The sequence below is a fragment of the Brassica rapa genome, chromosome A02 (genome assembly GCF_000309985.2).
Source record: "Brassica rapa cultivar Chiifu-401-42 chromosome A02, CAAS_Brap_v3.01, whole genome shotgun sequence".
In the NCBI taxonomy this organism is placed as follows: domain Eukaryota; kingdom Viridiplantae; phylum Streptophyta; class Magnoliopsida; order Brassicales; family Brassicaceae; genus Brassica; species Brassica rapa.
In genome coordinates, this window is record NC_024796.2 from 28,952,337 (window position 1) to 28,977,882 (window position 25,546).

Consider the following 25,546-nt stretch of genomic DNA (forward strand, 5'->3'; position numbering starts at 1 on the left):
TTATAAACTAGAACATTCATTTAGAGAACAACTTGTTTTGGTATAGGATCTTCTTATGTGCCTAGATAGATATACTTTTCTTGATAAAATGTGAATTATGTTACCAAAAATAAGAAGACAGGAAAAAAATAGATAATAACAGGAGAGAGAGAGTATTTGTTAAAGACTGAAAGAGATTAATCTAAAGATTGGATAACTAGCGGTAGAACAATCTTCTGCAGTGTTAATGGTCCCATTGAGCAAGAATAGTATCACTGATGACATGATCTTATATCTAACCGACAAAACAGTTGGTTGAGGCGGTGGCATTGTGTACCAGTGAGCAAGTATGGTGTCTTTGATGCATATGTTTTGTTATGTTTATACTTAAATGTATATCTATTTACTTTTTGAGCCAGTAAAACGAGTTTCAATAATGGATTCGATTGGTGAGATCATATATATATTGACGTTATGTGAAGCAAGCAAAGCAAATGAACCACATGTACTTTTTAGTATTACTCCCAAGTATTACGCAATAAATAAAACAAAAGCACTTGAATACTTTAAAGCCTACCAAGTATGGAGATGTTTCTTTATATAGAAACTGTGCATCCCAAAGCCCTCCATTCACTGTCTTATTCACAAGATACTATGCTGATGATGGTTCATAATAAACATCAAACAAAAGCCTGAATCATCTTTTTCATCTTTGGTTTGTGTGTACTACTAATAAAATATATGGCATCACATAACCAAACTACGTACTATGTTGTAATTGCACAAAAAGTTGCTTTCTAATACTGTCCCCTCTCCTGTATAAAACCCAACTTTAACCCCTAAACACTGCTTCGAATCCCATCCAATCCAGCTCCCAAATTCACTCCATATACTTTGTTCTTTCTACGTGAAACGCTCTCTTCCGCTACTGTCACCTGCATTGCTTTCATCCACACAAAGTTGTTTCAACTCGAGTCAAATCCATAATTTTTTTGATGTCTTTAAGACTAAAAAAGAAAGTGTTATGTAAATATTGTATACTTTTTTCGTTTGTTCTTCAAGACAGGGGAAGAAGATGGATTGCTATGCCAGTTCCTCTTTCTCTGATTAATGAACCAATTGTTTATCTGCTTTAGTTGCAAACCTGTCTCCTGCACCAACCTCGCCTTATCTTCCTCCTGACAAAATCAAATATTTAAAATACCTCACTGTTATATTACTTGTGAGTTTCATTAAATGGAAGAAAACCAATGTGAGAGAAAGAGAGAGAGAGCTCACAGTAGGGTAAGGCCATTTGGAATGAGATTGCCACCATGCTTTGAGAACAGAAGTGGTGTCTCCTGGTAACTTCCCAGCTCTTCTCTTCCTCAGTATCTCCTCCCTTATGTCTACTATTTTCTCCTTGTAACCCTTTTTTTCACACCAAACAAAGCTTCTACATTACTACTTGTAATTTTGCATATAATTCAAACCATACACTACTACTTGACTCAGAAGATATATAATAAACCATTTAGAGACTTGCAAAGATTAATGTAATGGTTGGTGTTAGTCAGAGACAATTCAAAAAATCGCTAGGCGGTAATTAAACAGGCAGACACCTAGGCCGATTTTTTTAAACCGATTTTTTATTGTTAAAGAAAAATTGTTTCGTTTAGGTCTGATTTGCCGCTTAGACACCGCATAGACCGATATTTAAAAGACAGGTTAGAGAAGAACAAGTTCTTGAATGATTTTTGCTTAATTACCTGTTTGAGTTCATGTTTGAGTTCTTGTCTAACTCGCTCCATCAAAGATCTCTCGCTCTCGGTAGGAACCAGAGGACCAAACCCCAATACATCTAAGCCTCCTCCTCCATCGAACATATTAGCATCGCTCTCTACTTGTTGTTCATCTTCATCATCAGACATTGTTGCCCCCGTGCCTTCTCCCGGAGACACGCCTATCTCACCAACAACAACACACATGTCCCGACAATTATTGTAAATGAAACAAACAAAACAGAGCATGTCTTGTAAACTTCAGTGAATGAAACATTGTCTCTATCTCACCTGTTAAGCTTTGAAGAGACTGCTCAATCTCCCAGCAAGCCATTACAGCTTCCATTGCATGAACACGCACGTGCTGTTGAAGTTGCTCTTTGAAAGAACACAGAAGCAAAACATAATGCGTCTGCGTTTGTAAAGACAAAACATGAAAACAGAGCAGATCAGTTTCCGACAGAACAGAACAGAAAATGTTTTAAATTTTATGTCAAAATTAAATCTTTTAATTACCATGAACTGGTCAAGCTCTTTGTCGTCGTCGCCGACGAGTCCTTGGCCGGCGCCTAAAGCAGAGTACTTCGCGACGACGTTCTGCGACTGAGCAAGCTGCGCGTCGATCCTCGGAAGCTGATCAACCGGCGTCGCGATTCTCAGACACGCGACGTGCGCCGACAGAAGCTGCTCGTAGAGCGGATGTGAGAGTATCTCCGCCTTTTGCCTCGCATTCTGCCAGCTCACTACTCCCTCCGCCGCCGCCGCAGCTTCTCCTCCTCCGTCGTTCTTGTTCTCGCCGCCGATCATCGTCTCTGCTCCTCCTTCGTCGATGACAACGGCGGCGCCGGAGCTGTTGTTGTTTTCGGTACGCTGGAGGATGGAAGAGGAACGGGATAGCCACTGATTAGCAGCGGCGGAGGAAGGAGAATCGGAGGTGGTTGCGGCGGTGGTGTTGGCGGCGGACGTGTGGAGGTTGAGGAAGTTGTTGTTGTTGTCGGAGCGTAGAAGCGCCGTGTTGAGCCAATTAGGAGGCGGAGCGTCGTGGAAATGTTGCTGCTGCTGCTGCTGTTGCGGAGGCGGCAGAGGAGGTCCGTCTTGGTCGGTGAAATGATTGAAAGAGAGGTCTTGAGAGAGATGATTGTGGTGAAACGCCATCGTTTCGGTGATTTTCTTCTTTTTTTTTTTTTTTTGAAAAGTTTCTGTTTGTGAGAGGGAAAGATAAAGAAAGGAGGAGAAGGTTGAATCTCTGCTTCTATGACGATTGATTCAATTATCAATCCACAGAAAAAACTTTTTATCTTTTTCTTTATTTAAACCAAAAAAGTGTCAGGGAAAGTTGTATGTGTATGTAAATATATATATATATATATGAGTATATATATGTGTGGGTGTGCAGACTTGCACAGAGCTGAGAGGTCGAGACGAATGAGAGAGAAGACCTTTTTATTCTCTTTAAAAAACAAAAAATCAGACTAATTATTACTAGTAGAGCAAAAAAAAAAGACAATAATAAATTACAAGAAAAATAATACGTTAATTATTAATTAAAAATAAAATGATTTAATTACTTCAAACCCTTAATCCTACTATATAAAAGGGACTAAATTCAAGGCTTTTGGGACTATCCAGCTCAGCCAAAATATTCTCATCCAAAAAGAATTAGAAATAGATGTAATTTAGAAGATAATTAACTAACATACAACTTTTGATATTTCTAAAAATTTCAAATTTGTAACTACTAATTTATTAATAGAATCATATATCTATATTGAATTATGTTCTATTTTTAATTGTTAGTTTTTAAGGATAAATAAACTATTAATTTATAATATATATAGTTTATAACTTTATATTGTAGTTATAAATAAAGAGAAAATAACCGGGGAGGGTGAAGAAGCTCATATAAAATTATGTAATTAAAAATGGTAAAATGGTGAGTATGATGAGGTGAATCTAAGAAAATTTATTGTACAAATTATGGTACTTTCTTCGTCCACTATAATGATTTAAAATAAAATATATATTCACATAAATAAGTCAATATTTGTTGTTTTTTTTTTGGTAAGATGTTAAAATTATTATTTTCTGAAAGGTTACACTGTTGTTTTTAAACAACTTATTACAGCAAAGAAATAAAAACAACCAACAACAACTCAAGGTAAAAAAAGTTTTAAGGAAGTCTTATACAAGAAAGATAAAAAGAAGTCGAGAAGAAGAGAAAGAAAAACTTTCCAGGTAAGAGAGGAGACGGTCACACATCATACGGTCGAAAAAGACAAGGATGACTGATGAAGGTGAGGAGACAGTTGTGAACACATGAGCATTACGCTCTTTCCATAGCAGGTAGATGGCTGACTGAAAGTAGAGCTTGATGACTAGAGTAGTATGCGCATCTGTGTTGACGCGAGGTTGATTGATCCAGGCTGCAACAGAGTGTAGATCAGCCGAAGGAGAAATCCAAACTTCAGCAGCAAAAGGCTCCCATATCAAGCGAGAGAAAGAGCACTCAAAGAAGAGATGATGGTGAGTCTCTATTTAAAGATTACAAAGGACACACGTTCCTGAGACATTTAACCCCCAATGCCTCAAGCGATCCTTGGTTGGCAGTCTTCTCCGCAAAGCCAGCCATGATATAAACGCATTACGTGGAATATGTTCCTTGAACCAAATAGTTTTGTGCCAATATTTGTTGTTGATAGTGTTTATATTCTTTTCTGACATTAATATCCATATTTTTTAGTAAACTGATCCAAAGAGATTAGTTTGTGGAGCTAACCAAACGACGATTATAGTGTTTACTTTGGAAAAAGTAATATGTTGAATGATAGATGGTGTGCGTGCTTTTTCACATGGAAATCTGCACATATATTAAAATTGTAAGATTTAAATCATAGAGAAAATATAGTGTATATGTCTGAAGTTGGGTCATTCCGAAACTAAAGATGGCTAAAATTCTTCTTTGTTAAAATGCATAGATGTGAATCTTATATGAATAGAGTTCTCCATTGTTTATAGCAGTGTAATAAACTCTGTGTAAAGGAGAAAAAATGTTATATAAATGAAAACAAAAATTATGATTTTTTTCTTGTGCCTATAGGCTCTTCGCAATTTGAAAAAGAAAGAACATATTGTGTGAGAATCTTTGGCTCAGTCAAATTTTATCCAGTTGTTTATAAAACTGTTGTTATCTGATTCATGTAATTTTTCAGTGTTGATTTTTTTTTTTTTTGACGTCGAAAGGCTATTCTATTACTCAGATTTGAGGTGGTCTAGGTAACCAGACCGGAATAGAACAACCAATAAAAAGTAACTCCCTATGGAAAGATCTTGCAGTCTTAGCTAAAAAGTCTGAAATCTGGTTTCGCGTTCGTGGAACATGAATGATGCTGAAGTCCGGGAAGCATACCTGTAACATCTCTATCCTCTCCAACTCCGTCGCAAAACTCCCTATGTATTTTTCAGTGTTGATTTAAAAGCCCAAAAAACCCATCTATACTGATTTTTTGATATTTTTTCTGTGATTTGAATTTAAAAAGAGATAAAACTTTCGATAAGTTATATAAACTCAGAACAAGTATTTAGTTTTAGAAAACATTTACATGTTTCAAACTTAAAATATATACATATATAATGTTTAAAATAATACATATAAAACATGTGTAAAATGTGTCTGAATATATTTTTCTTCTTTAATGTGTTAATCGTACTATATATAACATTATTTTAAAATTTCAAAAAGTTTATGTCACATACAAAAAACCATCAATAAAAAATATAATTCTCCATCTACAAAGAAAAATTAAAAATTATAAACATATAAATTTAAATTAAGAAAAACTAACATTAGAAAAACAAGAAGTTAATGTAAAAGAAAAAATTGATAAATAATATTATAAATAAAATAAATTTATAAGACACAATCCGCGCGAAGCGCGGAAAACATTTCTAGTATTTATAATAACTCAACTTCCTAAATAATAAATTATAGTATTAAACTCAAATCCTAATAGATATTATTTAAATTTTTGGGAAGAGAAAAATATTTTAATGATATCAAAGTATTTTATAGTATTTTGTTAGTATTTTAGGAAATAATAATACTTAGAAAAAGTATTTCAAATTCAAGTAAATAAGTTTTAGTTATGGTTGACAATAGTATTATTTTAGCTAAGAAAAAACAAAAAACAATCTTCCTTACCAATCATTTTGGTCCACAATCCACATAGAGACTAAAAATAGTGACAAATGAAAAATAAAAAAATTAGATCACGCCAAAAACGATTAAAGAAAGTAGGTTGCCGTGGATTAATCTGAGTCGTTCATTGCTAGTGGCGACTGGATTGATTTGGATCGGACGGTGAAGCATGGTCGTTGCACTCTCCTTCGCTCGACTGTTTTATTTTTATATTGTTGAGAAATAAGAAATGTAATTTACTTTTTTTAAGGGTAGAACGCTACGTGTTCTGTTTACAGACGCAACGTATCTGGATGTACATGCGCGTGTCTGACGCTTATATTTTTACTGTCGGACCATGCGGTGTTTCGGTACCTCACTAGTATTGAAATCTTAATTAAAAAAAAACTTAGGTGATGATTGTTTTTCTAGTTTCTAGATTTTAGATTTTAGATTTTGGTTTTTGGTTTTTAGTTTTTGGTTTTAGATTTTAGATTTTGGTTTTTAGTTTTTGATTTTGCAGTAGATTTTAGTTTTTTGAAAAACATGAATGGTGATTTTAGATTTTGGTTTTTAGTTTTTGGTTTTTGCTGGTAAATTAATCAAATAAAAAATATTGTTAATAGTACAATACTATTCTGGAAATAATAAATATAAAATATCATTACCAAAACACAAAAGCTTAAATATATAAAAAAAACAAAATAATTTAATTCTATGTTTAAACATAAATATAAATTTAATTTGTGTTTAAACATAATTATATATATATATACTTTATATTATAAACTTGTACATATAATATATGTCAAAATCCATACTAGAAAACTTTAAGTAAAATGTGTAGACATATTTTCTTAATAATTTTTTGCATAACTATAATCTATATATATTCATTAATGGTTAACTACAAAAAAAAAATTCTATGTGTAGATCTATATATACATTAGTTTTATGTAAAAATTTGAATTAAATAATTGTAGATAAATATTATGTACAAATTTAAATTAAAAATGTAACAAAAAATTAACAACTATTTCCAAAATTTGTAGCAAAATAAATCTACACATGTGCTATAGTACATAATAATAGTTACTTTTTTAAATAATAAAATAATAAACTTTATTAAAATATTTTATATAAAAATTAAAACAAAAATTTTAAAATATAAGACTAATTAAAGTGTAGCAAAACTATTATACTTATAATTGACAAATTTAACCAATTCTCTATAAAATTTATGGTACAAAATATTTATTAATTAACATTAATAAATTAACTTACCTTAATAGAAATTGAATTGCTTTGATAAATAGTGAAGATATAATTAACTCCAATTGCAGAGAAAGTAATGTTGTTGTTTTTTGAGAAAGAAAGGAATGTCGTTTTACGTTTGTGTATGTGTTGTTTGTTTCTGTGTTGTTAAGAGTCATAATTGTAGGTTTTACATACTACATTATTTATCTAAATTATTAATTTTTTTTTAAATACTTTTTAGTTTTTGCTCGTAGCAAAATATAGGGAGAAACCAAGAAAAAAGAGATTTTGGCTTTTAAGTAGAAAAGAGTGGAAATAATAAAAAACTAGTTTCCCTAAAAAAATAGGAAATCTACTTTACCAAAATCATGATTGGATAAAAAATGGATTTTGAAAAATCAAAAACCAAAAACTACTTTAGAAACTCCAAACAATCAACCTCTTAGTATCATAATATCCAAATAACTTATCTCAATAAAATTTACTAAAATAATATAATAGATGTTACTATATATAAAATTTACTAAAATAATAGAGTTATATTATTAAAATAAAACAGTGTTTTTACTTAGAAATCACGTAACATACTAAAATAATATTTGTTAATGTATATGTTTAAACACAACATGTAAATATAAATTATATTAAACATATTTATTTTCTATAATATATATAAATAAATTTTAAAATGTATTATAGCAAAATGTATAAATTAAAGGAAAACATATTTAGAAAGAGGTTATCTATTTGATTATTTTATATTATTATTTTATTATATCTAGCTCGAAATTATATTAGTAAGTAATAATAATTAATAACAAATTAAAATGTATTAAACAAATTACTATATATTAATAATGTGAATAAAAATGTAAACAATAATATTATAGAGTTATACAATATATAATACTAAAATAGAAATTATATATTTTTAACATTTGTAATAATATCAAGTGCATTTATAGAATAAAAAATATTCGCATGCGGGTTAAAATCTAGTTTAGTTTATTATACAATATCATAGTATAATAATATAATTATACAATTTAAAAAAAAAGTAGTATAGAATTTTTATTTTCTTGTTTTATAATAAAATTTTAGTTAACACTAATTTATAACAATATTATATTACTAATTACAAAATTGATGAATATGTTATTTTATAAAAATATTTAAACTTTTAAGTAAGATTTTGTTAGATTATTTCTCAACATATTTTGGTATAATTAAAAAAATCAAATTTGTAGTTGCTTTATTATTAATGTAAATAATTCTTTAAGTGGTCATACTATGAATTGTTAATAGTAGATAAAATAGGACCCTAAATTAATAGATTAGATTTTACATTTTGCTTCACGCCTCCACCTATTTACTTTTTTTTCTTAAAACTCAACATCTCTTATATTGGGTATCGCCCTGAATTACTCGAAAGGATCCAAGATTACCAAATCAATCCCCATTAGATTTTTACACCCCATAGAGAACATCATCTCCCACAACTCAAGATAAAATTGTCTCATTTCAGCACTAATTGTGGACCTCATGAATGAACACATCTACTAACAGAAACACATTATACAACTTCGAAATAAAATGTTCATCCAGTATTGGTTCTAAAAATGAGGATGTAGTGCTTTCCCACCAAAATCTTCACCATAGGTGCGTCTTCGAACTCATCTCACGACCATTGCTGTTCAATGCCTCATTCCTTAGCCACTAAACCGGACAGATGCAACCGAATGAAAAGCTAACTTTCGAAGCATAACAAGATCCGAATCTGCAAGCCATAGCATCCAGAGGTGTGAGATCTTACTGCCGGTTCTGTCTTTCATCTTTACCGACGCTGGGAACCGCCTTGTTGAGCCCCACCGCGAGAAATTCGCCGGAGATCTGAGAAAAAAGAAAACTAGATATACCTAAAATCAGACTCTCCCCTCCACCGACGTCTCACCAGTCACGCTGTTACTCCATATGACGCTGGAGACCAACACCTTCGAGCTTCAAAGTTCTCCGATGAGTATCAAGAACTAGCCCAGAACACCAAGCAAAGATATATGTAAGAGAAGGTGGTGTAAAGAAAAAAGAAAAAAATAGGGAACGGGGAAGGACGAGCCTTCGGTACCGGCAACCCCCGAGCCAGAGTTAGGGTTTCAAAGCTGTTTTTAGTGAGAGGTTATAATGAGTAATAGACCGCCACCAATCGTTAGCCGACCAAAAATACTACTCGTTTTATTTGTTAGAGCAAATTAGCTCAATATACTAAAGTTAGTGGGATACCATAGAATGGGGGGGAAAATGGTAATGATGGAAGGAAAAAAATTGGTGGAAAATAGGGTATGCAGTGCAAATAGGGTAGATTTGGTGTGTAGAAAGTACAAATTATCTATTTGTTATTTACTGAAAAATATTAAATTTGTTTGAAAAAGTTATCTAGGACACAAAGAACAAAAGTTACATTGTTTCTCAAATATTATATCGATCTATATATTTTTTAATGATCTGGGTCATCCAGATTATAAAGACCCGAGTAATCTTTAAGACCAAAGACAATAATCAGTTATTTAATCTCCTCCAACGTAGATCAGATCCAGAAAGCCAAACTTTCACATAACCACTGGGCTAACACAGTGTTAATTAGTAGTATATTGATCTATATATTTTTTTAATAAACTCTATCGACTGATCCGGTTGGTTTTGGGAGGAGCACACTTAGTGTTACAGAATGGACCGGATGCCTGATCCGAGTTTGAAATACCTTCCAACTAATGTTAAGGTGTGAATCGATCATCTGTTACGATCAACCATGTAAACCACTTGGGCCAAAGTCTAAGTCCAGACTAACCAAGTGATGATAATTTGTAACCAAGTGGTGGTAGCCTAGTGGCATGCACTCTCTTGGGATTTGGTGTATATCCACATCAGTTCTCGATTCCTCCTATGAACTAAATCATCATCGATCTATACTTAACCAATTAGATGAATGCATATATTTATTATAAATAGTCTTTTCACATAAATAAATTTAATTAATAATAATAAAATTATGTAAGATAGAGTATTAAGTTCTTTTACCAAAAATACACATTCCATGTACGGTCTCAAAAGATATTATAAAATGTTCTTTTTGTAAATCAATTTAAGAACATTTTCTTAACTATGATGCAATTTTCTTAAAAAAAACAGAAGGTTGTAAATTCATGTTGTCTTGTATATTCCTTTCTAAGTGTGTCTAGATTTGTAAACATGCAAATACGATACAAATTGTGTTGTTATTTATACATGTTCACCCGTAAACCATTTTTGACTCTAGCTTGATTATGTTATCAAAATCTTATTTTCTCCTCGATAATATATTTTCCTAAAATGTATCCACTAATGGTTCAGTCATTCCCATAAATCAGTTTTTAATTCAAAGTAGTTATAAAGGTCGAGCCACACACATGTCACCTTACTCAACTAAAAACAATCCGAGATTGTCCTAACTCCTAACTAGTAACCGCACGTGTGAATCTGAACTGAACCAATGCACGACTGACGACTTGCGTGAATATGCAAACGGCTGTAATATAAGATTTGTCCATGTAGTCAATTTCTTAAAACTACAAATTAATGTACAATCTTTTCGACGTGCATGTACGTACACTCAACAATAGTCGTGGTCTGAATCCACCAAAATTTTTCTATGATATCTAACTTAATGCAGATAATGATCTTTGAGCGACCTTTAGGGCATGTCCAATTTCATTCTATTTTCCACTCTAAAATAGAATTTAGAATAAAAAATGTTTGAATGATACTTTATTTTCAATTTATAATCAAATAAAAAATAGTTTACTCTATATATAGAGTAAGTTATTTTTTTGTTTATCACTCACAATTACAATTGGAGTACAACTCAACTCTATTACAGAATTATTCTATTTAAAAGTGAAAAATATAGTAAACCATTAGAAATGGTCTAAGAATATCACTCAAAAATTATTAACAAAGACTCCTCTTGTATACAAATTGTGATAGTACACCAATTCATATCGTAAGGACGATGGTAAAATTTAGGGTGCAAAATACTGATCAAAACTAACCTAATTTTTTTATTTTTTGGTAAATAACTAACCCTAATTTTTGTGTTTAAAATATAAATTCAGGGTTAATTTTGATCAATCTTTTACACCCAACACAATAAATCAGTCTCACATCTTCGTAAAACTAAATATATATATTTTTCGTCGGACTAAATATTATATTCTTAAAATCTAAAAAGCCATAAAGCTTTTGTGCCAACGAGGCGACGACAAGTGTTTTCTTGATCACGACTAACGTTTTTTCTTGCCGTCGGTGTCGGATGACTTGCGTACGTTTCCCTATGATGTGTTTCATGCTCTTGCCCTTTCTTTTGGTTCTATTCGAAAGCGATCATATCGCTTGACTTGGTTGCTCCAGCCTTAGCTTGATTTATTCGTCCTTTTATTTTAGTCTTAAGGATATTACAAAAAAATTCAATTATCCACTGAATATTCTACAAGTAATCACATAACTAAAGCAACGCGATACGTAGCCGACCCCGTAAAGTTTGGAGGGTGACGGCCCTACGTCCCTACCACAACGAGAAGTCTACAACTTTATATAATAAAATATTAATAAAATATCAATTGCTTATTGGACAACCTATTACAAATGTGGGAACAACTTTATAAATTTCTCATGCAAAATCTATATTTTCAACTAATCATCAATTATAAATGTGAACAAAGAGAAATTAATGGCTAGTTCTGCTTAATCTAGGATTCCACCACAAACTTTTATCACCACAAACCGTGTAACAAAGAGAACCGGTTGGCATCAAGCTATAGACCGAAAATAGCCGGTGGTAAAGACAAAAGTTAAAGGGCAAAATGAAGAGCAAGAAAAGGCGACCATAAATCACGTCGTTACTCACGCGCCAAAAAACGAAAGACACGCCTCGATACGATGTTGTCTGGACCACAACTGGTCCCCGCCAAAGCAAAAGCATGCGTTTTAGGATAAGAGAATCCCCACCGTACATTTGGATTGATGCAACCCGAATAATGAAAGGATAAATATAAATAAATTATTTTCCAAGAACAACCACGACAAAACATATTAAAACCAATTAAATAATAGAACACCGGGGACCGGTTTTACATTTCTTTTCTAGACTTATGCTGACAGCCGTCGGCTTAGTGGAAGAGAAGAGACGGATTTAAAGAACGTTTCTTAAAATTAGACTTACGCGATATTAGTTTTCCTCTATATATAAAAAACTGGTAAAAATCTAGATATTTCATAATTTATAATAATACTTGGTTATTAAAATTTAATAAAAATATTATGAAATTTGTATTTATCTATTTAATAATTTAATCGTTAATAAATTCAGATTTAAATAAAATTAATATTTAAGAATAAATATGAATTTAATTAATTAAATAATATGAGTAAAATATTTTAAAAATCTTGTTAGATTAAAAATATAAAATCAAAAATACCAAAGTAGAATAATATTATGCATAAGTGTATTTGATTAAATGGTCTAACTGTACGTAATGATTAAATTATCATAACTCTTAGAAAATCAGTGATACTTTTGTAATATAACAAATATATTTTTATTATTATGATGATTATGTTTTAATAAGATAAATTTAAAAAATAATTATTTCATAATATTTGTAATTGCGGGGACCATATAGCGCGTGGGGTCTACTCGTTGTTGACGGTGAGGGGTGAGAAGGTGCTCTATATCCAACTGTTTACCTATAGCCAAATGGTCCCCTGCCTGCTTCACAAAAAAATAATAAAGAAATAATAAAAATAATTTAGTTTTTCTTAATTTAATCTGACAAAAAAAATTCATGAAATATTTTCAAAATTCAATGTCTATAATATCTGACAAAAGGAAAACCTTAAATATTTACATTTACAAAGTTTTTTTGTAATTATTGTAATTGAATTAGTATTTGAACTAAAATAAGTTTGAACGCAATTGTACGTACATGTGCAGATTGTCTAGTGAAACATGTAAAATTGTAAGTTCATAGCTTTTGCAAGAGGGAAGTTTTGTTCCGTAAATTTAATAATATAATGCTTTGTTGTAAAAAAAAACTAGCATGTCTTTGTATACATCGTTTGGATCATCGTAACTGAGAGGCTTATTTTATATACATCGTTTACTCCTTTCAATGGAAGCTAGTATGTCATTTTCAAAACCTTTTGATCCTTCTTCTTTCTTTTTCTTTAAAGCTGAACACATCTAACACAATTTCACACAAGGTACAACGAAAAATAAAATAAATTTGGGAGTAATATTCGGTCACTAAATTCATAAGTAAGATATTGTACTTTAGTTACGAGAATCATTTAATAGCAAAAGCGGGTAAACGTTCTCTGTAAGATACTGTTTTGCTTACTATGCAACAGTAGATGCATGATATATACTTTTGTCCAAAAAGATGCATAATATTAAAACAATGTAGACAGATTTGTATATTTTAGGATGCTCATGAGGAATAATATTTATTTGCGAAAAATATTCTGAGTTTATGATTATAGGATCAAGTTAACTTAGAATGTCAAATAATAAAAAAGAAGTTAACATTGTTTTGATTTATAATAAGTACAGTCTCATCACTCAAGTCATGCACATATTCCTCAGTGTCATGTTCCTCCGCCTAGTTCTTATGAATATGCATGGGTAAAATAAATCAGTGAATTGGCAACTCTTATTCTCGTTATCATCCAGGGAATCCTCTAGGATTCTTCTTTCGTTGATCCAGTCGAAGTGTTCCTTTTGATTCGCGCTTCCCGAGTGATGTATCAATGGGCACGAACATCACCATTTAAATGCAAAACCGATTTGAGAAACAACCAATATCAAGCAATGTTTCATTTGGTTACATCATATATATAGATATACTAATCCACATATAGGAGCAAGAGCTGTCTAAGTTTTACTAGCCGATTCAACTATTAGAGATTATATTTACAAGACTTTAATCTGTATAATGTGTGTATGCGTTGAAATGAAAGAAAATAAAATGTATAGAGATCTCTATTAATTTGCCGACAGTGGGGGAACATATAAGATTTGTCAAACGAATTAGTTCACAAATTCAAATTTGTGGGGTAGAGATGGAGACGAAGGGTAGCTAACTGACAAAATTTCAATTAAACATTGTAGATAATCTATACAGATCAGAGGCATTAACTAATGTAACTTGATGGGTTTAAACGACAGTACTCACACATACATGTACCATTAATTGTCATTAAGTTACACTGGCTTATTACCACTCAATATTTGCATGCAGCATCTAGACATGTTAAATACGCATACACAGACTATAATATCAGAGCATTAAATCATGCCATTTGAGCTTTAACAAAAAAAAGTTGAATGTATGATACATTTTTGTGTGAACTGCGTACACAGAGACTAGAGATAACATTTAAAAAAAAATCTTAATATCCAACAACCCAAAAAATATCTTTGATACAAAGCCCCTACTTATAATCAATAAGCCGAAGGAACGGACCTTGATGAAACCTACCTATTGCCGAAAATCATGTAATAGTCCAACATGAAAATAAACTTAAGTAGCTTTCACAATCGGTGGAAATAGTAGAGCCAGCAAAAGGAACGACAAAACTATTGATGTTAAATGTTATAACTAGTACAAGTCCATAAACATGTAATGTTTGGCGATGTGAAAAGATGGTAAATATAAGTGTGAGTCAAAGGAGGTATGTAGAAGTCAAGAGCAATAAGACATTACATGTTCTTCAAGTTAAGACCCTCCAAATAAGACTGTTCTCCATGGAAAGTGGACCACCAAAAATAGAGAAAAGCAAATAGAAGTGAGTGTTTTCATTAATGTTCAATTCTTTAAGGGAATGGACCACTCCTCCACTCTCTTCTTCTTTCACTCTCGATGCTTCTTTCTTTGGCCATACCATACCACACTCACATTGCTTGCTTACTTTTGGTCATGAATTTGACATATTTGAGTATCTAAGGTCATTTTCTCCACCTAAAATCGGAAAGAAGCAAAGCAATAATCTATTGCTGAAATACATACAGCTGGTTCTAAATTTGCAGCCCATAACTTTTATAAAGAAAAATGATAAGCAGCTAATGGTCCTCACAGTCTATGATGGGTATAGTTCTATACTTAAATGACACATCCTGGTTTCTTCTATCCACAGTTACTACGACGATGCAACTTATAATAGTGTCACCTCTAATCTCAGGATTAACCAAGATTATATTTTCATTGGTGAGGTTGATCACTTCACGGCAGTGATGAGCGAGGACTAGGGGGAAAGGAGATGGGCGGATTTAAGATGTTTGACTGTGTGTAACAATTAGTGGGCTTGGCCCATTTAAGGCGTAATGATTTCGTCTGTGATGTATCCCACCAATTCATCTAAGTCTAACGAAACACACGAAAATTTATTTCCGCCACAAGCTCGACCACCACAATTAACACTATAAATTATTAAATTTAGCGGGCTGGTTATTTCTATCCAAGATGGGCCCGCGATGACTTGCATATCATTTTTAGTAAACTGTAATCAAAATAAAGATATAACATTCATTTCATGAATTTTGAAAGAATAAGACTACCTAACGACAAAGTCAAAAGTTTATTCTTCCACATTCAACCATTTAGATATTCAACATTGTTCCAAAACATTTACCACATGGCCTACTGTATCCAATTTCCTCTTCCAGGTACACTGTATTCAATTCTTGTATTTGCATATACACAGACAATATTATATAATTAACAAAAGATATAGCTGTTTATAAACATATATAGATAATATTTGCCACGTCTCCCAAACATTTTTTTTTTTGAGAAAGCGTCTCACATTCTTACATATATTTCTTAAAATCACTAAATATTTCTGAGTTTATTTTTGTGGTTAGCATATAGAAGGAATTTGTCAGTAGGAAACAAAGAACTTCAACGGATGAAGCGCTACGGAGGGAACAAAGACCCCCATGGAGTGCGGTGAATTGGAATCACAAAAAGTCTCTTTCCTTTTGAAGTCAAATGTAACATTCACTTGCCCTCACTCTGCTCTAAAACCGCGTCCAATTTATTGTTTTTTTCATTTTCGAAATGATAAAATTTGAAAATTTGTCAACATAGATTAGATTTTTTGTACCAAGAACATAAAGATGCATAGATACCACCAAAGAATACTGCATGTGTGTATGCAAGCTGAGGAACAAAGTCTCTCACTGAAACGTCCATCCATGTTAAATAAGCTTCATCCATAATGTTTAAATTTACATTTGTTCTCTAGAATATTAGTTTTCTTGTGACCTTTTATCAAGGATTCAATGGACCCTCCTTATTTCCATGTGACGGAGTGTGGAATGGGACGAGAGAATGGCGGTCTTTCATGTGGACGTTATTATTTCATAATTACCTAAAAAATTAAATTATTTCATGATTACCTACAAAATTTATATTATTTATATGGTTAATTTGTTTATCAATTTCTTTCTGCAGTTATAAAAATAAATAGTAATCACATTTTTTCATTCTAACTTAAACCATCACTTTTGTAAACATGACAAAAGCGTATTCCATCCAATACAGATTCAGTTTTTTACCCCTTCTTAAATACCCAGCTGATATAGTAATATGATTTTCTTATGTCAACATATCTCATATGAGATGAAGGCAAAGAAACACATGTAATATTGGATTTGAATTATAAAAAACTGTTTTACATCAATTCCTTGAAAATTAATTTCATTTACATCATTTCCTCGTAAAAGAATACTTGGAAAAGTATTATGTGCGTGTGACTATTTACAGCGTATTGATAATAAAGTAATTTTTGCTTATTATATAGATATATATAGATTGATTTTGGTAATATAGTTTACAGCTGAATGAAGAAAAAGACATTCCGTCAAAAAAAAAAAAAAAAGACATGAATCACAATCAAGTGATCAACTCATTTCTTCACCCATGTTTTATACTCATTTCTTCACCCAAGTACTATATACATGTCGTAGTAGGTCCCATGTCACGCGTTTACGCCCTAGGCCCCATATATTTATTCATAATACTTGTCTGATTTTCCCATAATTTTGTATGTAGTCCCAAACAACCTAATTTTTTATCTCTCCAATGTCGACAAAACCAAATAAAGATATGTAACATGATTCACCAAACATATGATCACCCTCTGTTCAATATAAGTGTTTATTAGTGCATATATATTCATAAAGTTTTTCTTAATAGGCTTTTTTGAACGAATTACTTGATTACTTGATAAAACCAGAGTTGGAGGGTAACTCTGGTTTTATAGGCTAGGAGTTTATTCCGGGAGTGAAAATTTCGCGTTTTCAATAAGCCAGCATGAAAATTCGTAAGAATCTATTTGAATTTGAACAATATTTATCCTGTTTTTGTTCATGCCATGCATTTGGAGAATATATATATATTTTTTATCAAACATTTGGAGAAGAATAATGAATCATATTTCTCTTTCGGAAGTATGGAGCTCGAAACTTAGAAGCATAACCACACTACTCACACGTGCCGAGATAGTAGCTAACTGACAAAATTATTAATGCAACTTAAAAAACATTCTTTGCTAGAGCTTCCCATTCTCACATGATTTACTTCATTATTTAATTGACCTATACAAATCAAACCACTTACCAAAGTGAAGAATCAGTTAGTCAAAACGTTATATTACACCTATTAATTAATATTATTTGTTGATTGTAGTTAATGAAGTTACAGAAGTACTATATGTTATTACTTTAAAGATGTGTATATTAAAAAGTAAGTATATAGATTTTAGTATATGCATCTTTAATATAAATGGTATATATACTAGCTATGTGTGATATATACAACAGTCAAGCTAAATGTTTTACTAAAGCGAGTGGAAACTATTTCGTAATCTCTTTAGTTTGTCTATTTAATGTTACGTTAATTTTTGAACAGTTATGTACTATTGTTTTTTTGGTAGATACACAAAAGTATGGCATAAGTTGCCTCGTAATCAAAGCTAAGAAATCCAAATCATGTATTAAGAAAATATTCGCGAATATCTTTGTGTACATTATTATACTCCTTCATCTTACCGACGTGGATGCAAATATAACAGACTTCACAACTCTATTTCAACACCCATCTCTGTTACCTTTAAGAAGATTGACTGGGTAACCCAGCAAAATCTCTTTGACTCAGTGGCTGAAGCATGAGTATATTCAGATTTATCAGAATTTTGGTAGTCCTGCTCTGTATTTATTTATTTTTGGCAGAGGAAGACTAGTTTGTTCTTCTCTTTTGTTTGTAAACAAACCTTCACATTTTGTAATGAAAATCTAATACTTAGTGAACAAAAAATATAATACCAACTGTCAACTGATTAGTTCTTATGGTTAAAAATTATCAACCATTAGGGTATAGTTTAATAGAAAAGTTAGTGACCTTTTAGTGGTTTTTGACACCATAATTGCGGTCTAAGATTCTTCCATCAATTTGTTACTCGATTGACACCAGTAAGGAAATTAATCTTGGCAGTTGTCATTTTGATGGATCCATTCTAACAGCACATTCTTTTGCCCAAAATTATTACCTTTTATTCCAATTACTATTGACTCTAAAAGGATATATTGCTTCAATAGGAAAATAAGTCGTGCGGAAGAATTTTAAAATCGGGCTACCGGAACGTGCCGGGTTTAGTGGGTGGGCGAACGTAGCTTTGTAATACATTGACTTAGGAACTTTTGTTCGATTTGGGCTTGTAACCGGATCCAAAAATCCCGTTTTTTGGGTTGATTTATATATATATCTAATTAAAAAAAAAAGTCGTGCGACTGAATATGGTTTACATACTTTTTTCTTTATTTATTTTATGAGTCAGTTAATTTAATTTGTGTTACAAAAGTTTGTAAAACAAGAGATAGAATGACAAAAGAACATCCATATATATATGAGAATCCATGCATAGACGAAAGTGGTTAGAATGTTATCATATACTAATAATAAATTTTATATATCGTGTATAATGAACAATATTATTCCTTTTCAATATAATAATATTCGACTATCATTTAGTACACTCTAAACTCAGAAAATCATGGGAATCATAAAACATGAATGTTTGTTTCAATAATGACCTAAAATAATAAAAAAAAAGATGATAGTCGAAGATGAATGTTTGATTGAGTCATTATCGAAGCCTCACATGGGCGAAGAATGGTGATGAAAGAGCCCCGCTATTCACCAAACTGTATTCCTTTTTTGTTTCCAATTATTATTTTTATTATTAAGTAGTTGGGGAAAAATCTAGAAAAAATTGGAAGTATCTATGATATACAGTCATGTTGTGGATGATCAAACCCATGTGACAGTTGGTTTGAAGTTTCACCACAGCCAAAATCTTTGGATCCAACTTGTCCCCTTTGGAAAATAAATTGAGGAAACTCATATATATACAGGACAGTTAGTAAATTTATAGCTAACGAAATATTCACTCATAATCTAGGATATACGTAACTTAGAGCTTTTTTATTATAAGATTTGGATATTTATAAATCAAAATATTTATTAAATTAACATTGAAACATTGAAACATTGAAAATTTAACTCAAATATTTGAGATACTCTTAAATAAAGAATTAAATATTTTAAATACTTAGTAAATAAAATGTTAGATACACTTATATTGAAATCCTCCAATTAAAATATGTTTATTGATAAGTCTTATATATTAAACTTGTGATATAGTTGTTTGTTGATAAGTCTTATTCTATTTTAAATGAAATTACGATACTACTTTCCAAAACATCGTTTGAGAAAAAAAATTCGCTACATATATACAGTTTGGCATATGTTTAATCCAAATTTAGTTAGGTCAAATGAAATGGAACTAAACTCGATTGTGGGTTCTTCAAAAACGTTTTATTGATCAGTATGAGATAGCAAACGTGATTACAAAGAGATTAAAGAAAAAAAATAAGGTAGGAGCTTTGTTGAAAACGCTGACGAGAATACAAAAATGCTCGATCGGTTGTAAAATCCTAAACCTTGCCGTCAGTGTTTTAGTGTCTATTTGCGGATCACCTTCTCTTTCTCTTGCCTCGTCCTTTTATAACCTCAGTTCGTCTATCCTTCATTCGCCCTAATACTAGTTGACCTGATCAGTCGATCGACCGCGAAGCTAAGCTGTTCGGATAAATCTTCAAGCCGATCGATCCGTTAGCCGAGTTGATCGTTGACTGGGTTCCTGGTGTTAATGTTCGATGGGCTTTGTGCAAGAATATTAAATTGCTCTCCAACAGCATGTAAGCTATTAATATCCACTAAAACTATACAATATCTGAGAGTAATGTATACCCCATTTTCTCATGTCGCTGCAACTACGAATACAACAAATGAGTTTAAAACTAAGGAATCAGCATATATAGATCTCTCTGTCTGTTACAAAAAAAAAGGGATCTCTCTCTCTCACACATCAAACAAAACCAATGAGATTTTTTGGGTCGTATTGGTAACGGTATGGGTCCCATTTAGAACCAAATTGATTGCCAGTTAAGTAGGCAAAGAAAATATAACACAAAAACATATATTTCTCTCTTTCTCTCTCATAAAGCCAACACTACTTATAGCCAACCTTCACTCTTTCACTTCCATCATTCCTTTTCATCACTTTCCTCTTTACATATTTCCACAAACACTCTGATAGACACACTCAAACTACTAATGGCACGACCACAACAACGTTTCCGAGGCGTGAGGCAGAGACATTGGGGCTCTTGGGTCTCAGAAATTCGTCACCCTCTCTTGTAAGCAATGTTTCTAAAACCGGACCGGTAGCCGTATTACCAAAATTACCAAATTAGCATCTCTTTATGCATTCTTGACTAATTAACCAAGAAGTGTGGCTAATTCGTTTTATTTATTTATTTCAGGAAAACGAGAATCTGGCTCGGAACGTTTGAGACTGCCGAGGATGCGGCAAGGGCCTACGACGAGGCGGCGAGGCTAATGTGTGGCCCGAGAGCTCGTACTAATTTCCCTTACAACCCCAACGCCATTCCTTCTCCCTCTTCCAAGCTCCTCTCCGCTACTCTCACCGCTAAACTCCACAAATGCTACATGGCTTCTCTTCAGATGACCAAACAGTCACAAACACAAACGCAGAACACTCACAGCGTCAAGAATGTGGCGTTCGACGGTGGAAATCAGTATAACACGGGAGGAGGAGTAACGGAGATGAAGTGTGAAGATGGAAACGCCAATCTGAAACAGAACTTCAGGCCATTAGAGGAAGATCACATCGAGCAAATGATCGAGGAGCTGCTTCATTACGGTTCCATTGAGTTTTGCTCTGTTTTACCTAGTCAGTCGCTGTGAGAAACAGCCATGTCGCTTTAGTAAAGAAGCTAATGTTCTGTTTCTGAAAGCATACTATTTCCTGAAGTTATTTAGCATACTATTTTTTTCCTTCCAAATACGGTGTCGTATAGTGAGTACTAGTGAGGAGTACTAACCAATTTCAAGACATTTTGATCTCAATTGGCCTCTTTGAAATACTCATTCTAGTTTCTACAAAGAGCATTCGATCATAAGCTCTGTAACGTATAGTAAATTTTATGATATGAAAAATGTTATCATTTTCTTTGCATCATTTTCTCCTTGTAAGAAAACTAAATAAAAATTTAGTGCAATTCTATCAAATAGACAATTTTTAAGTTTCTGTCACAAAAAAATCTTCCAATGAAGAAAATGATCAAAATAAATTTTATTAAATAGTAAAATACTATTATACTTTAAATAGATGAAATTTTTTTATAGTTCTGAATTATATGTTTTCAAATTCGATTTTTTTTTTATAAATTCTTATTTTTTATTTTTCATTCAAATTTTCTTTTTGAAACTCAAAAATACTTTTTGAAACTATTTTTCAAATTTTTATTTTAAAACTTCTAATATTTTTTTTGTATTTCTAAAATTTATAAGTCCACCACTTGACTTCAAACCATAAGGTCTAGATTAGTTAACCGTAAGAGTATAAGTGTATATTTACTTATTTAATAAAATATTTTGGTCATTTTGATCTTTAGAAGATATATTTGTGACAAAAAAAAACTTTTTTAGGCTATCCAATGGTATTTCTCTAAAATTTAAACCAATGTCTAAAATTTAATTGGATCATGAGAATTATGTTTTACATGTGTTCGTGTGTGAATAAGTGGGGATTTTATGTAGTGAAAAGATACAACATTTGGGAAAAAAGATATCAAACGAAGAAGAGCGACTCAGAGACAGAGAGTTTGTAAAAAGGGTTTGAAATCTTTGTTCTTTTTGTTTCATGCATGTTCTCATTTTTTTCAACGGTGGGCCTTAATTAACGTACGCAACCGCAATCACTGCTTTATCAACGTTTTGGAATATTTTGTTTTGTTTGGTTTTTCACAAACAAACTTGTTTCCCTTACCGATTTGAAATGGACGTACGCAACCGCAATCAAGGATCTGTGATGTTTTACGGATGCTTGCGAATCAACGATTCAGACCATGAAACAGCTATAACCAGGCTATACTTTTCTTTCTAAATTAATTTTAAATTTTAGAAATAATTTAAATCTCTATACACCACCAAAAAGAAGATAGACTCATGAAAAAGACGTCATCTAGGAGGTGCGAAAGCCGACAGTCCATGTAATATGATATGCTTTTATGATTATGAAAAATATATTTAGTGAGATAAAAATGTTTTTACAAAGGGAAAAAGATATCATATTTTACACAAGTCTAATAGATAATAAATAATAATTCACAAAATCATTATACAAACGGCAAAAGGGTATTTGTCTCAATTATGTTTTTTTTTTTGCTATTTATTTCTTCAAATTAACTCGTCTTTTTCACAACAATAACCATACTACATCAGTTAAAAAAGAATTTTACGCAGGCCTTATATATAATCCGGTAGTTTCTCCACTCCGATTGATGGATTCCTCTTGCATGCATATACACGTTATCAGTTGTTAACAACAAGCCAAAACAAAAAAAAAACCCTTTTTTTTTAGTTAAGTAGATGATAATTCCGTATGGTTAATCAACTCGTTGTGATATAACCACTACACATGCAACAAAAAAAAACCACTACACATGCAATGCGTCTAAATTTCAGCACACAAATGATTCGATGTTAGGAATGATATGGATCTAAAGATTTCTTGTCCCTTTATTTTCATGCATGGATAATAAACTACAAAACTTATAATTCTCAAAATAATTAAAAGTAAATTACGCAAGTTATACATACATAACTAGGTGTTTTGCCCGCATATGCGGGCATAATATTTTTTAACTATACTTATTATTTTGTTTTATATTAATTCAAAAATCAGAATGATAAGTTGTTTTATGTCTTTGACATCGTTTTAAAATCACTCAAATTAGAAATAGTTTAGAAAACTCATTTATATAAATGTTTTTGTTTGATTATATTTAATTATAAGTTATTTTACTTTTATAATAAAAATATTATTTCTAGATAACAACACAATATACACGAATTATATTATTTTCTTAAATATTTTTTATCAATGATCTAATGTAAAATATAGATCTAATATATCTAACATAAAATTCATTTTTAATTATAATAAATTATATGTAAAATTCATTAATGGTATAAACGATATTAACTGCTCTAACTTTTGAATTGAGAGCTTTGTTGCGAAAAATCACACATTAGAAATATTTTAGAAAATATATTTATACAAATTATTTTGTTTGATTATATATAACTATAAATTATATATATCTTAATTTCAAATTTTATAAAAGAAAAATATTATTTCTAGATAACAACACAATATATATAGGAAATATGTTATTTTCTAAAATAGTTTTTTTTATCAATTATCTAATATAAATATAAATCTAATATATCTAACATAAATTTCGTTTTTAATTATAAAATAAATTATATGTAAAAATCTATTAAAGGTATAAACGATATTAACCGCTCTAACTTTCAACGTGAGAGCTCCGTTGCGAAAATTTACTTCGAAAATAATAGTATAGAAGTTACTAACCAATCAAAACATCATTCTTGAAGATCCCAGAATGAATCTCTGAAAAATTCTTCAGATACTTGTTTGGCAAGTAAGAAGGAAAATCATCACAAGGAATAATGTTTGTCGTTCGATAAAACGTCAACTTGTACGCAAAAGGATTTGTCCTATACTCTGTTGCATAATTCACAAGTGTTAAATTGCTTATAAAAAAGCAACACCCTCAGACACCTTTCCTTCATATATTTGTATCAAATCCTCATCAATGGATGCATGTATCCTTGTTCCCTACAATTGAAAAAGTTAGATAATCTTATATAAACTAAAAATAGAAATCGTCAAAATAATATTGCATCTTCAAGAACCATCTCAATGGAGACAACTTTTTTGATCTCCACAGCTTCCACAATTTCATAACCTGCACCTTTTATTTGTAACTATTGTTCCCTGGTTTAATATCATCAATAAAGACTAAAGTAGCTGGCTTCCTACATAGATGGGACATGTTTTGCAGTGGGATATTAGAAGTTTGCTTTTGAAGCTTGTCAAGACGTGGGGATTAACTTACGTATATATACACAGCCTTGGTTAAAAAGTTTGTTTTATTTAGAAAGATAAGTCCAATGATAATAAGAATAATAATAAAGAATAAAGATAGAAACAAAACGTATGTCCAAATCAACCAAATCATATAATCAAAAGGAGATATACCTCATTCTTGAAATCTTCACATACGAACTAACTATTTTAAATATATAGATAATTTTGTCTAAATAAATTATATATATAAAATATTCATTAAGGGTATAAACGATATTAACCGCTCTAACTTTTAACGTGAGAGCTCCGTTGCAAAAATTTAATTCGCAAATAATAGTATAGATATTCCATAACGTATAAGGATCAAAATAATGACTTCATGAGCTTTTGGCTTAGACTCGATGAGATTTTCCTTTCATATTTGTATGCATATCTATACTATTATTTATGAAGTGATTTAGCTTATTTGTTATGATTTTCATGATTTTAGGTAATTTTATTTATTTGTCGTGTTTTAATTAGGTTTAATCTTAGTCATGTTTTAATTAGGCTTAAGCTGAGTCATTAATTTATTAATAATTTTTAGTTGAGTCTATAATTTATTAATTTAAATAATATAACTATAAAATATGTAATTAGGTATATAATTATTTTGATTTTGCTTATTTGTCATGTTTTCCATAATTTTAGTCAATGTTGCTTATTTGTCATGTTTTTATTAGGTTTTAGCTTAGTCATTGAT

General features: G+C 31.2%; 2 protein-coding genes across 3 annotated transcripts; one reads left to right on the forward strand and one right to left on the reverse strand.

Moving 5' to 3' along the window:
* Positions 1-469: 469 nt before the first annotated feature.
* Positions 470-3,249, reverse strand: LOC103854769 (homeobox protein knotted-1-like 3). 2 transcript variants are annotated; one of them, XM_009131731.3, is made up of 6 exons: positions 2,256-3,249; positions 2,031-2,151; positions 1,728-1,921; positions 1,258-1,389; positions 1,021-1,157; positions 470-914 (listed from the first exon to the last, which is right to left on the reverse strand). In XM_009131731.3, exons 1-6 carry the CDS (start codon positions 2,892-2,894, stop codon positions 911-913), a joined length of 1,227 nt encoding a protein of 408 aa, XP_009129979.1. In that variant the 5' UTR covers positions 2,895-3,249; the 3' UTR covers positions 470-910. The 2 variants fall into 2 exon arrangements, with proteins under 2 accessions (XP_009129979.1, XP_009129978.1); XM_009131730.3 differs by having other exon boundaries at positions 470-922; positions 2,256-3,243.
* Positions 3,250-5,566: 2,317 nt separating this feature from the next.
* Positions 5,567-21,864, forward strand: LOC103854770 (ethylene-responsive transcription factor ERF003). Its single transcript, XM_009131732.2, has 3 exons — positions 5,567-6,326; positions 7,617-21,019; positions 21,146-21,864. Exons 2-3 carry the CDS (start codon positions 20,937-20,939, stop codon positions 21,588-21,590), a joined length of 528 nt encoding a protein of 175 aa, XP_009129980.1. The 5' UTR covers positions 5,567-6,326; positions 7,617-20,936; the 3' UTR covers positions 21,591-21,864.
* Positions 21,865-25,546: the final 3,682 nt, after the last annotated feature.

Excerpts from the sequence above, each read along its gene's own strand:
- LOC103854769 (XM_009131730.3), bottom strand. The coding sequence starts at position 2,894 with ATGGCGTTTCACCACAATCATCTCTCTCAAGACCTCTCTTTCAATCAT. Across the intron at positions 1,922-2,030 it reads GTCTCTTCAAAGCTTAACAG|GCGTGTCTCCGGGAGAAGGC; the intron begins GTGAGATAGAGA and ends TTGGTGAGATAG. Across the intron at positions 923-1,020 it reads TTGAAGAACAAACGAAAAAA|CAATGCAGGTGACAGTAGCG; the intron begins GTATACAATATT and ends TGTGGATGAAAG.
- LOC103854770 (XM_009131732.2), top strand. The coding sequence starts at position 20,937 with ATGGCACGACCACAACAACGTTTCCGAGGCGTGAGGCAGAGACATTGG. Across the intron at positions 21,020-21,145 it reads GAAATTCGTCACCCTCTCTT|GAAAACGAGAATCTGGCTCG; the intron begins GTAAGCAATGTT and ends TATTTATTTCAG.